Source organism: Gymnoscopelus braueri (genome assembly GCF_963280865.1).
Source record: "Gymnoscopelus braueri genome assembly, chromosome: 6".
Classification (NCBI taxonomy): Eukaryota; Metazoa; Chordata; class Actinopteri; order Myctophiformes; family Myctophidae; genus Gymnoscopelus; species Gymnoscopelus braueri.
In genome coordinates, this window is record NC_137607.1 from 43,383,008 (window position 1) to 43,400,296 (window position 17,289).

At 40.2% G+C, this 17,289-nt stretch overlaps 1 protein-coding gene across 5 annotated transcripts in view; it reads left to right on the plus strand.

Annotated features, from left to right (window-relative positions):
- Window positions 1-1,865: 1,865 nt before the first annotated feature.
- kdm4b (lysine (K)-specific demethylase 4B) overlaps window positions 1,866-17,289 on the plus strand; it is an 88,253-nt gene continuing 72,829 nt past the window's right edge. For 3 of the 5 annotated variants that reach the window (XM_080430117.1, XM_080430119.1, XM_080430121.1), the window contains exons 1-3: window positions 1,880-2,003; window positions 9,653-9,833; window positions 13,703-14,409. In XM_080430117.1, coding sequence (XP_080286243.1) covers window positions 9,785-9,833; window positions 13,703-14,409 — 756 coding nt within the window. In that variant the 5' untranslated portion in view covers window positions 1,880-2,003; window positions 9,653-9,784. Of the gene's footprint in view, window positions 2,004-9,652; window positions 9,834-13,702; window positions 14,410-17,289 lie in introns of all 5 variants that reach the window. The other 2 variants (XM_080430118.1, XM_080430120.1) reach the window with 2 other exon arrangements.

Consider the following 17,289-nt stretch of genomic DNA (forward strand, 5'->3'; position numbering starts at 1 on the left):
GATAGCATAATAGAGAGACGAGAATCTGGTAGAGGGAGACGGGGAGTGACCTGCAGCAAAGTCTGTTTTGGGAATCGAACCCGCGACTAAGCCATTGAAGCCCCATGATGGACACTTTTCTGAGTGTCTGGACTTTAAGACCTTTTTTTAATGCCTCAAAAAGAAAAAAGACCATTACTGCATCAAATGTAATTAATAAACTACTGTAAAAACTGGTCTAACTTTGACCAAATTGTCATATTATATACTGTACGAAAGAGGCAAACTTTTTGAAAATGGCAGATCTACAAGCCCACAGCACCTCGCAACATGAGGTGTGTGGATCTGCTATTTTCACAATATTTATGTATGTCAAACAACATTTTATGCCTCAACTCCTACCATTCCAAATGCTTATCAGGGTGGGCGGTCCCCAGTTCAATTATCATTATTTGGGGGGGTCACAGCCTGAAAAGTCCACTGAATTCTTATTTGTCTGGCATTTGTTATAATTTTTTTAGTCATCAATGCACTACATTTCGTAACTGTCGGGCAGAAACCTCCATATGTCAACTTTTAATGTCCCCCCCCCCCCCCCTGGATAAATATGGATAAATTAATAGTATTTCACACTTCAGATGGCTAAATTATCTAAGCATCCCTGCGTAGCTTGTTTACAAAGTGCCATGCTCAAGGGCATTATTGTTACATGTGTGTAAGTACATGGGGAGTAAAAGTTATTTTTATATATTATATTTCGTTATTATATATTAATTCAGCCTCTGTGTGGTGTTTTATTTATATATATGTGCTATATATAATTAGATATATTTGCGATTTATATAGATATATATAGATATATATAGATATATATGGTGAAAACAATGTATTATGCAAATTGATTTGTGTTTGTGTACGTGTATGTACGTGCGTGCCAACACACAGGCAACTGCGACGCGCTCATTGGCTCATCTCTCTGTCCGTCAGGCAAACGAGCTAACGAGCAGCCATGGATCCTCTCCGGGGGGAGGGACTACCCAATCGGAAAGGCAAACCCTCAAGAAGTGGGGCGTGACCATGTGTGTGACCTATGGGCGTGACGTGAAGCGGCCCGGATACGGACGAGGGAAAATAGCAGATCTATAAGCTCACCACTCGTCACGTCTGTTAGGCACTGTGAGCTTGTAGATCTGCTATTCTCGGCCAGGGGATACCGTGGTACGGGCGAAGTGATGACTGAATAGTAGCGTTGCCATGTCTGCTTATTATAAGCGACTTTGGGCTTGTTTTTCTGTAAAGTTGCTTATAAATATTGGTAGTTTTTTAGGCTTGTTTCTAAAGTGTAGTTGCTTATTTGGGCTTGCTGTGTAATGTTGTTTAACCCAGTGGTTCTCACACATGTTCATGTCATGGCCCCCCAAATGTATATGTATTTGTCTGCGGACCCTCATCTGAAAATATGTTATGCCAGGGACGCGGATTATACAAGATTTGTGTTGTTTGAAATGTTTCAAAAAGTATTCCATATTTTTCTAAATGTCTTAGAATACTTCTTGAAAATAGCAGATCTACAAGCTCACAATGAACGTGTTGCATCGTGACGCCTTGTGAGCTTCTTATAGATCTGCTATTTTCAAGAAGTATTTTAAGAAAATTTGAAAAATATGGAATACAAATTGAAATATTTCAAACAACACAAATCTTGTGTAAAAAATAGACGAACTTTTCTTTTAATAACAATAATAATGGATTGTATTTATAATGCACTTTACATTTGTGTAATGCTAGTATGCTACAATAAAGCATTTGCATCATTTGCGTTTTCATAGACCTAGTTGCTTATTCCCCTCGTAAAACCTGGCAACGCCACTGAACAGGCTCTAGTCTACACACAGCTAATGGCTAACGATGGCTAACAGGAGAAGAATCGATACCACTGTGGATTCTATTTGAACCAAAACCCGAAAAAACGAACCGTTCGAGGACAAAAATAAAGAGGGAACCCCGTTTATTCATCGCAGGAGGTAATTATTTAACACCAATGTTGTCATTTTTGCATGACTATGTTCCTCCTACGCTGCTTTTGACTTGTTTTGTCGTGCTGTTTAAATGTCGGTCGTCGGCGCTGTTTTGTTGACTTTTAATGCAGAAACGGGGGGGTTGTTCGGGCTGCTAAGCTAGCCGAGGAGCCTGAGCTAGGTGGCTAACGGCTAGCTCCGCGATAAAACTGTCGGTTGGACACCCGCGGTTCGCTGTAAACACATTGTAATGTTACGTTTTTTAACGTTGTTTTCCGTGCATTTTTGCTGTTGGTCTGCAAGCTCGGGAAGTCGCTGTTTTATTTGTATAAAAAGCTACTTTACTGTTGCTTCCACCTCCTGTGAGCTCAATATGTCACAAGCTGTTCCTGCACAGCCACTAAACAGCAGCAGTTTGTTTGCTCAAAATGAATAAAAAATGACATGTTCGTCAACATTAACGACGTTAATAAAACACAATTCGGCGACACGTCGTTTTTGTCTAGCAGACGTTGAAGTATTATTAGCTTTAAGTCGGCTGTGCCCAGTTTCTGCTGCTGCAGAAAGTAGAGACGATCCAACTAATTACAACTGTCACCTGTAATTACAAAACACACAGCCTCACGTCATGCAGAGATGGATTTATAATGTCATCAAGTTTCTCAGTTTTCCTGTATTCTGTATTTATGTAATGTATGTTATTTATGCTATGGTATTATATAGGGCCCATCTGGAGTTAAATGGTCTGAAGGCCTCGTATTGTTTTGATCGGACAGCTGAGGGGGTCAGATGTCGACCCGTGATTCTCTTCGTAATATTTGTATTGTTTTGATTATTTTGAAGACGGTTATGTAGGCACAATGTGGCTCCATATCTCATAGCATCATCATCTTAAGTATCAGATAAAGTCTCCGTCCCTGGAGAAGTAGGCTGCTACAGGATATTATACACTTGAGGATCGTTTCAATTTCAAAACGAAAGGGGGAAAAAAAGGATCCTACGTTGGGAAAGACTGCCGGGAATGAAAGTAAAACCAACCCAGCGGAGGTTGTTTGAGTTCAGATGCTATTACATCTGTGTTTGTTACATAGTAGCCTTTTTTATTACTACTAGAGTAGATGATGTAATCACCTGTAATCTTATTCCAGATGTTGGGAAACAGTTTTGCACCTACACACAACTGTGGTAAATATAACCAGATTTAGACCCTCCTAGGTAGTTATATTTTTTTAATATAAATGCTAAGAATGCGTGCTTTCAATTGGGAGGGAGTTATATGAACTTATTTCCTATGCAAAATACTTGTTGAAAGAAAGGTTCACTGTCTCTCTGCATATTGCATCGCCTTGGAGGCAGTGATGGTATATTAATAAGAATAACCGCTCTCCGTATGTGTCCATGTTTGATATTTTATAGTTTTACAATGTAGGTGGTGGTTGTTTTAGCTGTGTGCGTACTTAGCTCATATCAAAACGTTAGACAATATGTATTATTTACAGAATGATGAAGGCTGCATGAGTATGGGTGAATGAATGCCTTCTGTAGCTATTTCAAACACCAAACTAACTAATCAACTCATGTATAATGACTGGTTGGTGGTTGTACTACATTTCTGCTTTATTTAAAGGCATAGCATGTAACTTTGCCCCCTGTCTTTACATAGCAAAACTATATATATATATATATATATATATATATATATATATATATATATATATATATATATATTTATATATTTTTTTTATACCAGCAGTTATCAGCCACTGGAGTAGTGTGGTGGTGTTTGCCTGCAGAAACACATTGCCCTCTCGCTGTATTTTGTTGTTGTTGACAGCCCCAAAACATCCTTGTCTACCAAAACAACAGTGACAATACTGCAAGAGGGCAATGTGTTTCTGCAGGTAAACACCACCACACTACTCCAGTGGCTGATAACTGTTGGTATAGAGGGAAATTATTTGTTAACAAACAAATGTGTTTATTGTTTTGTTATGTAAACACAGGGCAAAGTTACACACTGCTTTTAATCTGTACAACAGACAGAAGGAGGAAGGGAGTAGGTTGAGTGATGGGGTAACACAGGTCCGGGCTGCATTTTAAAGGCTTTATAATTATATGGTCAGACAGAGTAGGGCAGTTCATAGTTCATATTGAGGAGCATTAATATCTGTATGGCAAATTATTTGTCTTGCTTGAATGTAATCTCCTTTAACCCTTAAAGACCTGAGGCCGATTCTGCAAATGCCTTCTAAATCAGTAGTTCTCAAACTTTTATATCGGAATGTATTTTCAGATGGGGAAGAGAAGACTTGTGTTAAAACATTTCCAAACATTCTCTATATAAAAAAAATCAAACATAGCAGATGTACAAGCTCGCAGCGCGGCACTAAGGATCTGCTATTTTTGAGAACCACTCTTCTAAAGCTTAAGAGTTTTCAGAAAAAAATAATATATATATATATATATACATACACACAATCTAAAATGACACAGATGCTTTAATGGGTTAATTAACTTGACGCGTTCTTGGAACACTGGATTAATGATATAACCATGTGGTGCAACTTATTTTAAGTTGCGTGAATCAACAAGCTGCTAAATGCGCAGATAGATACAATACAAGGCACTGTATCCGTGTCCCTCCATCAGTTTGAGCCACTGCGGTTATTGGTGGTTTTGATTATAATTTTTATAGTTTATCCGATCACCGCTTAACTGTGTTTTGGATTGCTTAATCTCTGTCACCCTGCAGCTGCTATGCCTGTTTTTTTCAAGTTACAGAACACCTAACTGGACACGGGACACCTAAAGGCCCGTTCAAAGTCCCTAGATGGGTCTAAAACGTGCGTCAGGGGGTGAGGGATTCCGTCCGTTCTTTACGGACGCATGCATAGTCGCTCGCGTTATTTAGGGGTTATTTTATTTATTTTAAAGTGTACAGGCGTAATCCTAGTCGATTCTTTTGGGCTTGTTTTCATAGACCTGGTTGGTTATTTCTCTCACAAAACCTGGCAACAGCTACAGCTGGCATCAGCGCAGCTAACAACATGAAGCTACCATTGTAGCATCTAGCCAAAACAACGCAATAAAAGACACAAACTAGTCCACAAACTAGAAAAAAACAATGGTTGTCTACAAAACGTGAGTTTCGACCCCTACTGCACTGTGCTATATTATTTGTGTGTGTGTGTGTGTTTAACTTGGATCGACGGGTCTAAGTATTAAGTACATTTACTCAAGTACTTCCACCAACGTGAATCTTTTTTGGAGAAAGAGGGCCTGAGGAAAACCTTTTTTCCTTATACTGCCAACGGGCTTCACTGGTACTACAGGCAACGTAGTTGAACGTACACGTTGGCCTGACGGTGAATGTCGACTGCACGGACGGAAATCCTGGAGCCGTAAGCGACGGAGGGGGAGACAAAAACGACAACGCAAGGAGCGCTGGCGCTCGTTACGTATCCTTACGTCCGACTATGAATGATACTTAATTGGTCAAAAGCATCTACTTTAAAAAGAAAAACAAAATCCAATCAAATTCTTTGTTAGAAGCTTGCTCAAATGTCAAAGGTTTACTAAGGTTGCAACAACGTATAATTGTCATAATTGATTAATGTGTTTATATGTTTTTTTCCATTATTTTAGTAATCTATATGCTACCATTAATGTAGGTCATAAAACTGTAAAATAATGTAATGAAGTACAAAATGATGGTAAATGCTCATCAAAAACTGAACCCAAACAAACATCTCAAAATAACTTGAAGTAATACTGTACTCTCAAATTTAGATTTTTAGTAGATTTGTGACATTTATTTTCTCAATTGAGATTTTCTCAAAGTGTATCGGCTTCACTGCTGGTAAAGAGACAACTACGAAACCCCAGAACGACAGATGACTATTTAATTTTATTTGAATGCTGTTCGCCTTGTCGTTTCTGTCCGTAATGACCCGGTCGACTTCCTGCTCGCTGTGTTCAAGAGTTATGATTACATCAGTACATGCAATGGGTGTGATGCTGCAGCCACAACCAGGCTCGCCCAACTACTGTACCTAAAAAGATCTCCCCTGGGTGACCTATCTAGTTTAGTCACTAAAAATCTCTCCCTTGCCTGGCCTCGTCAAACAAGAAAGTATGCTAAAGGCAGACATGAGATGCAGTTGAAGGAGCAGGCCAGAGTCGCCAAAGCCCGTCGGGTTTTTGCTGCTTGAGTTGGCTCCCAAATGGCTTGGCCCTTATCATGTGGTGCGACAGGTTGGACCTCTTAACTATGAGATGGACACTGGAGAAGATAGGCAGGTTGTACACACCTCTCACCTGAAACCCTGCTATTCGTATTCAACAGCTGAAGAAGAGACTCTCAAACACAAGCTTGAATGTCTGAACCTAATCTTTATGGAGGAAAGTGAAAAGTATGACTTTCTCAAACTGCATCTCAATTGGACAACAAAAAGGACGCCAGAGACCTTGTCCATGGTTCAATTCGGGGTTTGGGATCCGGAACGTGAGGACCCGGAGCCAACATTGAGGAACCAGAATCGGTTCCATCACATTTGGAACTGTTTGCGGAACCGCTTTTATCACACTGTCAGACCTGGTGTGTGGACTTAACGTCTACTATGCAATTACAATACCGGTTTCAAAGACCACCATAACTCTGAGAGTGTACAAATGGAACTCTCAGAGTTAGACCTGTTAGGGTCCATTTGGAACCCCCCCATGGTAATCGTTAAAGGGAACCGTTAAGGAATCGGACTGTTAAGAGTGAATCGTTAATGAACCGGAATTGTTAAAATCCTAAAGGATCCCAACCCTATTCAATACCCCTGCTTTGTTTGTTCTGAAGATGAAGACACGGAGAAACAGGATGCCTGTGCCTTGGAGCCTTGTCCCGGGGGTGTGTGTGTGTATAGTATGGTGTACTGTGTGTGTGTGTGGGCGGTCTGGTCTGGGCCTGTTTTTGATGTCCTGATGTCAACAAACCTAATGTCAAATGTAATAGTCACATTGTTTTCATGAGCCATATCACCAATCGTACAATTATCCCAACCTCAATGTAATTTTGGGTAACTTGTTTGGAGCTGTGCTCATGGATTCTGTTTAGTACTACTAATTTGTTTATTTTGTTCCATTTCTTTTGGGTTATGCAAGTTAATCTTGGGAGTGGGACTGAGCTAAACTCGACTATTTATTTGGCAATCTGCTATATACTATATAAGTGGTGGTTTCAACTTTTTTATTTACTCACAATAAATGTGTACATACACACACACAAGCACACACTATATGTATTATACTTAGTTGTACAATGCTGGCATACAAAAAAAAAGATGTATAATTTTCACTTATTTATAATTGTTCATTAATCGTAATCGAGGCATAAATATTGAAGTTGTGATTGTAGATTTGAAGTCATATTATCGAGCCCTAACTTGACAAAGATAATACATTTGTCAAACCCTGATAATGTTCGTGTTTCCAAGGCCTGTGATGTGCTCCAATTTGAATACATGTAAACGAAGGGTTATTCAAATATATACATATGGATTGCTAGGTTAAACAAATATAATGTATATTTGCAACAGAGACGGGGGATGTCGGTGCCAGCACAACTTGGTTGCTTCTTTTTTTTTATGAGAATGACTTTTTTTTAGCATTATTGTTTGGCTTTGCATGATTATATTGAGGATTTTGCGTTTTGTTTTGCTTTTAGTTGGTGTTGGTGTGCTTTTATGTTTTATTTCTATAGTTTTCTTTTTTATATAAACCTGTCATTTATATATTGTTAAAACTCCTAATACAATTTTTATAAGCAAAAAAGTAAAACTAATTAGGGCGGTTATATAGCAGTTGACCAGTCGGCACAGCTGAAGTGCGACCACACACTGAACAGGCACCAAAAGCAGTGTTGCCAGATTTTGCGAGAGAAATAAGCAACCTGCTTTATGAAAACAAGCCCAAAAGAAACGACCTAGGCCAAGAGCACTTTAAACATCGGTATTTGAATATAGCCAATCTAACAAGCTCACAACGCGTCGCGAAGCATTGTGAGCCTGTAGATCTGCTATTTTCTCTGGCACAAAATATTTTCAGATAAGGGGCCACGAACAAATACATATTCATTTGGGGTCCTTCCTTGACATGAAAACATTAGACAGCAAGCCCAAATAAGCAACTACACTTAAGAAAGAATCCCAAAAAATGTAAACCCGCAACCACCAATATTTACAAGCAACTTTTAGAGAAAAACAAGACGAAAGTCGCTTATAATAAGCAGACATGGCAACACTGACCAAAAGTGATCTCGTTGGTTTAGGATTCCCTATCAAACATGGCCAGAGGTGTTCATTCCTAGCAGGCAATCCAGGCGGCTGCCTGGGGCGCCAGCCACTAGGGGGCCCCTGAACATAAACAAACTACCCCACTCGGCAAACGCGCAGTGACCGCAGTGGACCACAGCAACACTCCTTTGCAGTGACATCTCAGTGAGAAACCCTCCTAACCCCTCCTATACATAGTCCGTGAGTGTGTTGTCAAAGATTATTGATTCCCTTCAAATTGTAATGTACGAAAACAACAAACAATTCCTATGCGTGTTTAATAGAAAAGTAAGAGAAGATGAAGAAAGAAATACAGTGGTAAGTCAAGCATGCTGTAATGAGGATGAATTTAAATGGAACACTAAGCTGACCAAAGGGTTCATTCTATCTGCGTTCTTTCAATGTCCTGTGTACAAAATGAAGCATGGACTGGGTCAGCAAGCACATCCACAATGAAGACAACCGAGAAAACAGGGAAAAACAAGTTTCACTTAAAGGACGACTTCACCGCTTTTCAACCTATCTTCATATAATAGGTCCTCACTAATACTCATGATAAAATGGTACAATTATTTTCTACTTGGTCTGTGTCTCAGAGGAGGGCTGTGGACAGTTCAGAGTCCCGTCTACCAGTGACATCATCAATGGGGAATCCAAGCTAATAGAAACTGCAGGCTTTCTATTCCTGGAAAGTTGCAATGCAATAAAAGAAGCCATTGTTCTCGTGTTAATAAAAATCTAAATAAAAAAATTGAAATCTTGTTGGAAAAGAAAATCATGCCTAACGATGATGTCACTGGTAGACAGGTTTCTGGACTGTCCACAGCCCTCCTATGAGACACAGACCAAGTAGAAAAAAATTGTACCATTTTATCATAAGTATTAGTGAGGACCAATTATATGAAGATAGGTTGAAAAGCGGTGAAGTCGTCCTTTAATTTTGAAGAGGCAACAATCTGAAGAGAGTATAATTGTCTTAAGTAACAGCATGTGGAAAGTTATTGTGGAACAAAGTTTGCTTCATTAGCATAACACATGTATACATTTCTGATAAAAACAAACCCCCCCCCAAAAGTTCTGAAGCATCAAGGGGCCCCACAGACTCTAGGATCGCCACTGAACATGGCCACCAAACACGGGTGCTTTGGGTAGTGTGGTAAAATGATCAGAGAAGCTGGAGTTGATCTGGTTGCAACTGCATCAAAACAGAAAACGGGAACCTTCCGGTTCGCAGAATCGCTGCATTTACCAAAACAACCAAAACATGTGAAACACACCAACCTGCCGTGTTCTCAACCAAGTCTCTCTCTCTACACTGTTGAATAATTCCAGCAGGACTACTTTTTCATTTGCAGGGGCAGTTCTCCACAGCGGTATGGAATCTTGGAGGTTGTACAAGTTCTTCTGAAGCCCTACAGCAGATTTGAAGAGAACATCAACTCAACTTGGCTGATCCAGGGTCCGACAATGAGAAGCCTTAGAAAAAGAGGGCGTGTGACAATATTAAATTCAAGTGGTGAGAACGACAACAAACTACATTGATTTATTACTGTTCTTTTCTATTAATTAGGGTGTGTACTGGTGGTGAGTTAAAGTGAGCTGTCAGTATGAAATGTCCGTTAATTTAGCTGACACAACTTTTCAGTAAGTTACATAAAGGATCACTTCACCCATTTTCAACTTTATCTTCATATAATTGGTCCTCACTAATGCTTGTTATAATATGGCACCATTTCTGTCTACTCACTCTGTGTGGACAGTTGAGAAACCTGCCCACCATTATCGATGGGGATTCCAAGTTAATAGAAACTACAGCCTTTCTCTTCCTGCAGAAATGGATGAATTGCATTAAGGCGTTTACGTTGCATTAACGATTATATAAAACGTTTGAAATGACCAAAAACGGAAACCTGCTTAGTGTCTACCAGTGACATCATCTGTAGGCAGGTTTCCAAACTGTCCACAGCTCTCGTCTGAGAGACAGTGTGAGTAGACTGAAATGGTGCCATATTATAACAAGCATAAGTTGTGCTCCTTTAAGAAATATATGATTACTATTTGATGACAGCAGAAAAGAAGTTCTTATTTACTGATATGATCTGTGTTCTTGACAGCAGAACCATGTTATTAAGGTGTAGGTTGTTTTTGTCACTGTGTTCATGATGCACTAGAATGTAATGTCATTGCTTTATATTATGCAATCAAAGTTCTCCACAGGGACAATAAAAGGCAATCTAATAAGGTGTTGAGAAAATTATATTTTCTTAAAGTAGGGTAAGTGGTATTGCTTTGTTGAAATAAGTGTTAAATAGCTCTATATTCTAATAGTAATCATTGTTCAGTAACAAGAGTCTCGATTTCTCTCCAGCTCTTTATTAAACAGGATACCAATGTGATCCAATCAGGAGAGAGAACTCACACAGGATACAGATTAAACTAATTCAATTGGAAGTGACGAGACAAAGAAATGAGCATACAAAATTAGAACTGGAGCACTGTAAAATTGATGCTGATAAATGGGTACTCTATCCTGAAATTATCAACCCACCTGAAAATGTATTTTCTGTTTATTAAAGAGTTGGAGAGACGGGGAGACCCCTGTTACTGAACAAACCTATAGAAATGATTACTATTGACACAATATAGACCTTTTTAACAAGGCACATTTTGTTTTAACCAAAGAATATCACTCACCCTAGCCTACCTTTTTAATATTGAAGCCTATAACTTTGACCTGTGTTTACATAAAATAAAAAGTGTGTGGTGGTGTTTACCTGCAGAAACGCACTGCCTTCTTGCTGTGTTTTGGTGTTTTCACTGTTTGTTTTGATAGACAGGGATGTTTTGGGCTACCAAAACAAACACCAAAATACAACGAGAGGGCAATGTGTGCAGGTAAATGCCACCACCCTACTCCAGTGGCTGATAACTCCTGGTATAGAGGGAAATGATGGGTAAAAAAGGAAAGTGTCAAACGTGCTCTGTGCTCGTTAGTGCTCTCTAATCAATGAATGCATCAAAGACAGCCACCTGTTTGATATCTTTCAGAGAGGGGGGAGTGTGTGTGTTTGAAACACGTGACACACAGTGTTTGAAACACACAGACCAGAAATGTTGCATAGTTGACCTTTAAAGACCTCATGACATGGCTAGCAATCACAATATTAGATTCTACATAGCAACGTTTTTCCAGTAAAAACGGTAAGCTAGGGTGGGATATATCATGGATTTTGATTGGCGTTAACAATAGCCTACGGGACCAAAAAAAACCCTGGTGTTTCACCCAGGGGCGGTGCCGTATAGCTTTCATTTGTTTGTCTTCATGATGCTAAGCTAGGCTAACAAAACCGGAAGCTACTGCTGCACAGTGCTGTAGCCTGGTGGCCAGAGAGAACCATTGTCACTGTATGTGTGTGCAATCCACAGATAGCTCTCCTCCTATACAGTGATTAAATTGATTGTAGGATGTGTCAAACATTAGTTATAGAAGAAAGGAAAAGACAAACAATAAAATACCATTATAGCTACCAAAAGAAGAAGAAAAAAGTCATAATTGAAGTTCAGCACAAGATCATTATGAGATCAGTTTTTAATATAGATTTTGATGTCATAAGGTCTTTAACCGACATTGATTCAGGTTCTAATGATACTATTAATTTGTAAGACATTTCATGACTTCATTCAACAGTAAACAATAAACATGGATTCCTCTTACATTACATGTTGATATATTTAAGAAAGACTTTTCCAGATGTTTAAAAACGGCACTGATGTCCTCATTGACAGCAATGATATATTTTATTATTTCTTTAATAAAAGGTTTATCAAATGCTATTCTCTCGTCTGTGAATTAATAGTAAGACTATAGCTATGTGATAAACAATATATTGTTTATCTATAAATCAACAGATTTTGGTTACTGTACATACCATTTGACCAAAAATATGGCATAGAAAATTAAATGACAACAAATGTTATAAGAAATTGATAAAAACTAAACGAGAAACTAAACAAAAAACAACAATCATGATGATTAATGATCATGATTACAATTGCATATATAAAATCAAAAGACATGGTGACAAGGTTGAAAAGTGTAATAGCGTTATTACTCTAACAGGTTTAAGCACAAGTCAGCATGAGTGGATTTTGCAGAGAAGCATCTGATTGGCTGTGCTTTAACGGAAGCTTGTGGTTGGCCAATTCATAACTGTCACACATTCTTTTTATGTTGGGGGCGGTCCTTCTCAATAGCTGTGCCCCAGGCATTAGATATCGGCTACTGTGAGACTAGCAAAAACATAACTTTTAATTTGGTTGTGAGCTTGTAGATGGGCAAATTTCTCTATTTTCGGAACAATTTGAGAAAGTGAAAGTTGTGTCTGTGGGTTTTTATAAATATGATAAACAAAGAAAAGTATTAAGAGCTCGTGACTATAACAATAACTACATTGGATCCATTGAAACAAATTCTTATTTTTCCCCTTCCTGAAAAGTAACAAGTTTTGGACAGCGAAGATAAGAACATAATGTCTGATCGGCTTTGAAGAGGTGTGGTTTTGCAAAAATAAATAAATAAAAATAAAGGGCACAGGCAGCTCAACCAGTTACTTCCTCTGTCCTCACATGGAATCTGCCTCAAGGCCGTCTAGGGTTTTGTTTGTCAAAACCACCTTACTCTTCTATGCGTTTCCTGTCTCTGTAATGTAACTGAGACCTGTGGTCTGTGGAGCCTTGTGAGTATAATTCAGTAAAACGGCTGAGATAGGAGGTTCTTAGCCTGGTAAACACCCCCTCCTTCCGGAAATCTCATGCATTGCATTGCATTTGGTTTCAGGAAGGAGGGTCTGGGATTGCTCACAGAGTAAAGCTGCCCGAACCGCTGCGCATACGAACCAATCAGCGGCTGCTAGGGGCGGGATCATCCAATCACCTGCCTAGCAGCTTGAAAAAATGAAACTCCGTCTGTCATCGATTCTGCGCCCGAAGTCTCAGATGCAAGTACGCTGTGAAACAAAATGTGTGTCGCAAGCTTCTTCCATTTGACTGAGTGAGGTTAGGAGGTTCTGGCTTCATAATAATCCAAACGACCCTTCTCACCAACCCCCATCTAGACTATTTACACACATGCTCATGCTCTTCTAAAAAAAACTGTTTTTATTAACCAAATTTACCCATACCTTACTGTATACCCGTGGGCTTTGAAATAAAAAAGTTCCTCTAACGGATAAGAAGTATGCAAAACAATGCCATTGAGGAAGAAAACTTCCATTTAGAATATCCCTTGTAAGATCGTCAAATTGCCCATGCAATCTAAATCTTACAGCACATCCTGTCCTGTGTATTAGAAAATGTCTTGATTTTGAGCTCTCTCTTTCTTTGTAGGTTTACCTGCCAGACTGGACTCTGTCTCGGCCACAGACATGAATATAGACACTGTGGTGGCTCCTCCCCCTGCCCAGGAACCGCCCCTGCCCATGGATACAGTGGTGGCTCCTCCCCCTGCCCAGGAACCTCCCCTGCCCATGAATGCAGTGGTGGCTCCTCCCCCTGCCCAGGAACCTCCCCTGCCCATGGATACAGTGGTGGCTCCTTCCCCTGCCCAGGAACCTCCCCTGCCCATGGATACAGTGGTGGCTCCTCCCCCTGCCCAGGACCCTCCCCTTGTCTCTGAGGCGGCTCCTCCCCCTGCCCAGGACCCTCCCCTTGCCTCTGAGGTGACTCCTCCCCCTGGACAGGACCATCCTCTTACCTCAGCCTCGCCTACAGCCCCCGTCTCTGACCTCGACACTTCCCAAGGTCCAGCACCAACCCTGGAGCCAGCAACAACAGCCCCTGATGCAGTGCAAGGCTCTGAGGCTGTTCCAGACGTCATCCCCCCAGCTATGCATGCTGACCCTGAGTCCGGCCCTGCTCCAGCCTCTAACCTGCCCCCAGCTCCGCCCCCTCCGCCACCTCCGCCCCCTTTCGTTGCCAAGAATCCCAGCTGCAAGATCATGACCTTCCGGCCTACCATGGAGGAGTTTAAAGATTTTGCTAAATACATTGTGTACATGGAGAGTGAAGGGGCGCACCGCGCGGGCCTGGCAAAGGTAGATATGCACACATGAACACATGCACACAAGCACACAAACACATGCATACTTGATTCACTGTTGATACTGAATTAAGCATGCCGATATTGCTTGCACACATTATTTTATTATTATTATTTTTTTATCCGTGCCGCCACTGTGCCCTCTGCACACAGATTTTCTAAGAGTTGATGTCAATTGAAGAATATTTTCTCTAAATTATAATCTGAATTGCTTAAGTGCCCTTTCTAATAATCAGGCAAGAGGCATTTTGTATTGCACAAATTTCTCTTATTCAAAATAACTTAAACCGTTAATTCATTTCAAAAATACTGCATCAGCTTGAAATACAGGTTCAAGTGCATTAGGAGCACACAACCTGAAAAGAAACCTCACCTCAAATTCCTGCTTAACCCTGCATACTACAGTACATACAAGGGAACAAAAAATTTTTAAGCACAAAGCCGTGAGAGAGACACGTCTGCTCTGATTGTAAAGATTCATCGTGTCACACAGCTTGCAGATGGCTTTAGTTTTATCAAGTTAATCTCTGACTGGCATCTATAAATTCTAAATAATCCAGTAAATAATTGCCCGGTCAACTAACTACAGTTACAATACACACATACTTTGAACAAAAATGTTACTTTTTAGGATTTGGTGGCATATGTTTGCGAGGAGAAATCATCTTGTCTTAGCCGTTAGCAGACAGTGCTAGCTGCTGGTTAGCTCGCCACAAAACACTCGCAGAAGAATAGTCGTTTTGAAATGGTTCACCCAAAAAATGATGAAGCCTTGAATTGATGGAGATTTTTTAGTTTTTGAAGCATTCCTAAGCCAATAATTTGATGACCGGGTGTATTTCTAGTAGGAGACTCAAAGAGTCTCCTACTGGAAGTCTACCGGATACATTAGCATCTTTCCGCAGGCAATCTGGGAACCCATCGTCAAATAAGAAGGAAAAACAGAACCCCCAGCGTTTTTCACTTTTGCATTTGACTCTGGGGGGAGTGATTAAATAGACAGACGATGACTGGAAACCAGCGTTTGGTCTCTGCCCTCAGCCCTCCACTTCCGGTGGTGCGCCTATGTTTTCCTTCCCACTAACAATATTTCTCCACGGAACACTAACACCATTTCTCCCAAAGAACATGGATCGTTTTGGTTATAAGCCCACTTGTTTCTATGATGAAACAAAAAATGTTAATAACTTTTCGTGGTTCTTGAGAGATTATTCCGCCAGTAATAAAATTATTGCCTTAGTAATGCGACAAAAAAAATCTCCATGAATTCAATGCTTCATGGGGTGTGTAATTGATTGAAAATAAGTAATTGTTTGGGTGAACTACTCCTTTAAACGATTACGTACACCACAGCGTGCCACCTCGGACGGCATGCTAGTTGACGTGTGAGTCCATCGGCTGTTGACGCAGTTACCCAGCCTTTTAATCATCGCTGTCCATGCGCCTGCCTTGTTGCCAGTGACTAAAACTCGGGCTGTGAAAGCATTCGTCATTCAGTTTTTCTTTTTCCAATAATATATATGTATATATTTTTTTTTACATTTTATGACAAAGACAAAACAAAGACAAACAGCTCAGCTCAGACACGTTGCAAAACAAAGGACACGGATACAAATATAGACTCCACATACCTACATCGGACCATGAAATACAGCATTATATACAGACATTGTTTGGTGCTTGACATTCTGTAGATGGGTGAATAACTACACCAAGAACAAAACAATTACAGTGTTAATATCCACAACAACAGAATTTTTTTAAATAAATAAACAAACGAGGATTCACGACCTTAAACATCAAGGTTAGTGGTATCGCTTCTGTTAAGGAACCCTATTGTTAAAGTGATTCGTTATTCAGTTGATACTGAATGCGAAACAAAACAAACATTCCCCCTTCCCCTCCCCCGGCCTAACCCCAACTCCCATCAGTGTCAGCTTTCCACCTCAAATTGACCAACCCAGTGGTTCCCAAATTATTTTTAAATGTAGGAAACGAAAAAAGGGGATATTTACTCGTGACCCATAAGAAGTGTCCGTGACCCAAACATGGGTCCTGACCATAGAGTTAAAAATATTAGAGAGGTAACGAAAATTCCTGCCCATTCACTTGTATGGAGTTGCTCACCCAGTGCATACTCCCTTTTCACCCCTCCTTCCGGATTGGGAAATTACATTACATTACAGTCATTTAACAGACGCTTTTATCCAAAGCGACTTACAATAAGTGCATTCAACATAGGTAGGGAGCGAAACTACTAATCACCAGAAGTCTTAAGTGCATTTTCTGCAAAAACAAGCAACCAAGAGTATACCTAGCGCTAAGGTAAAAGTGCAATATATCAACTACCTACTTTCTTAAACTGTGTAAAATGTGACAGGCGGGGCCTATGTGACGCGGTTTGCGCCACTCTGTGCGCCGTCTCGCATGCGCAGTAGTGTCACCTCCGTGCGCAAGCTCGCGAGTCGAGCCCATTGGTCGAAACCGTTTTCGCTCATTCATGTGTCTGGCCCCAGCCGTAATAAGCTGCAGTACCTATGATTGGCCACCATTTCCAATGCGCTTCGCTGCTCACCGTTTGGGAAACGGTTGACTAACCCACCAGTGAGTTTGCAAACTGACCGATTGCTCAAATTTGTGACGCATACACATGTACAAGTCAAGACTCAAGAGCACAAACATACATACATACCCAGATACTCTAAAACATATTCATACATGCATGGAAAGACACATAGACACACCGCTACAAACAGATACTTAATACATTTTTATGGTTCTTTATTCAATACATGACGTTGTTTACCAAGGAAGTGGAGTTGTGTTCATTGTGATCTGTGTAAATGTAATTCTTTTTTTGTCTACAATGTAATCC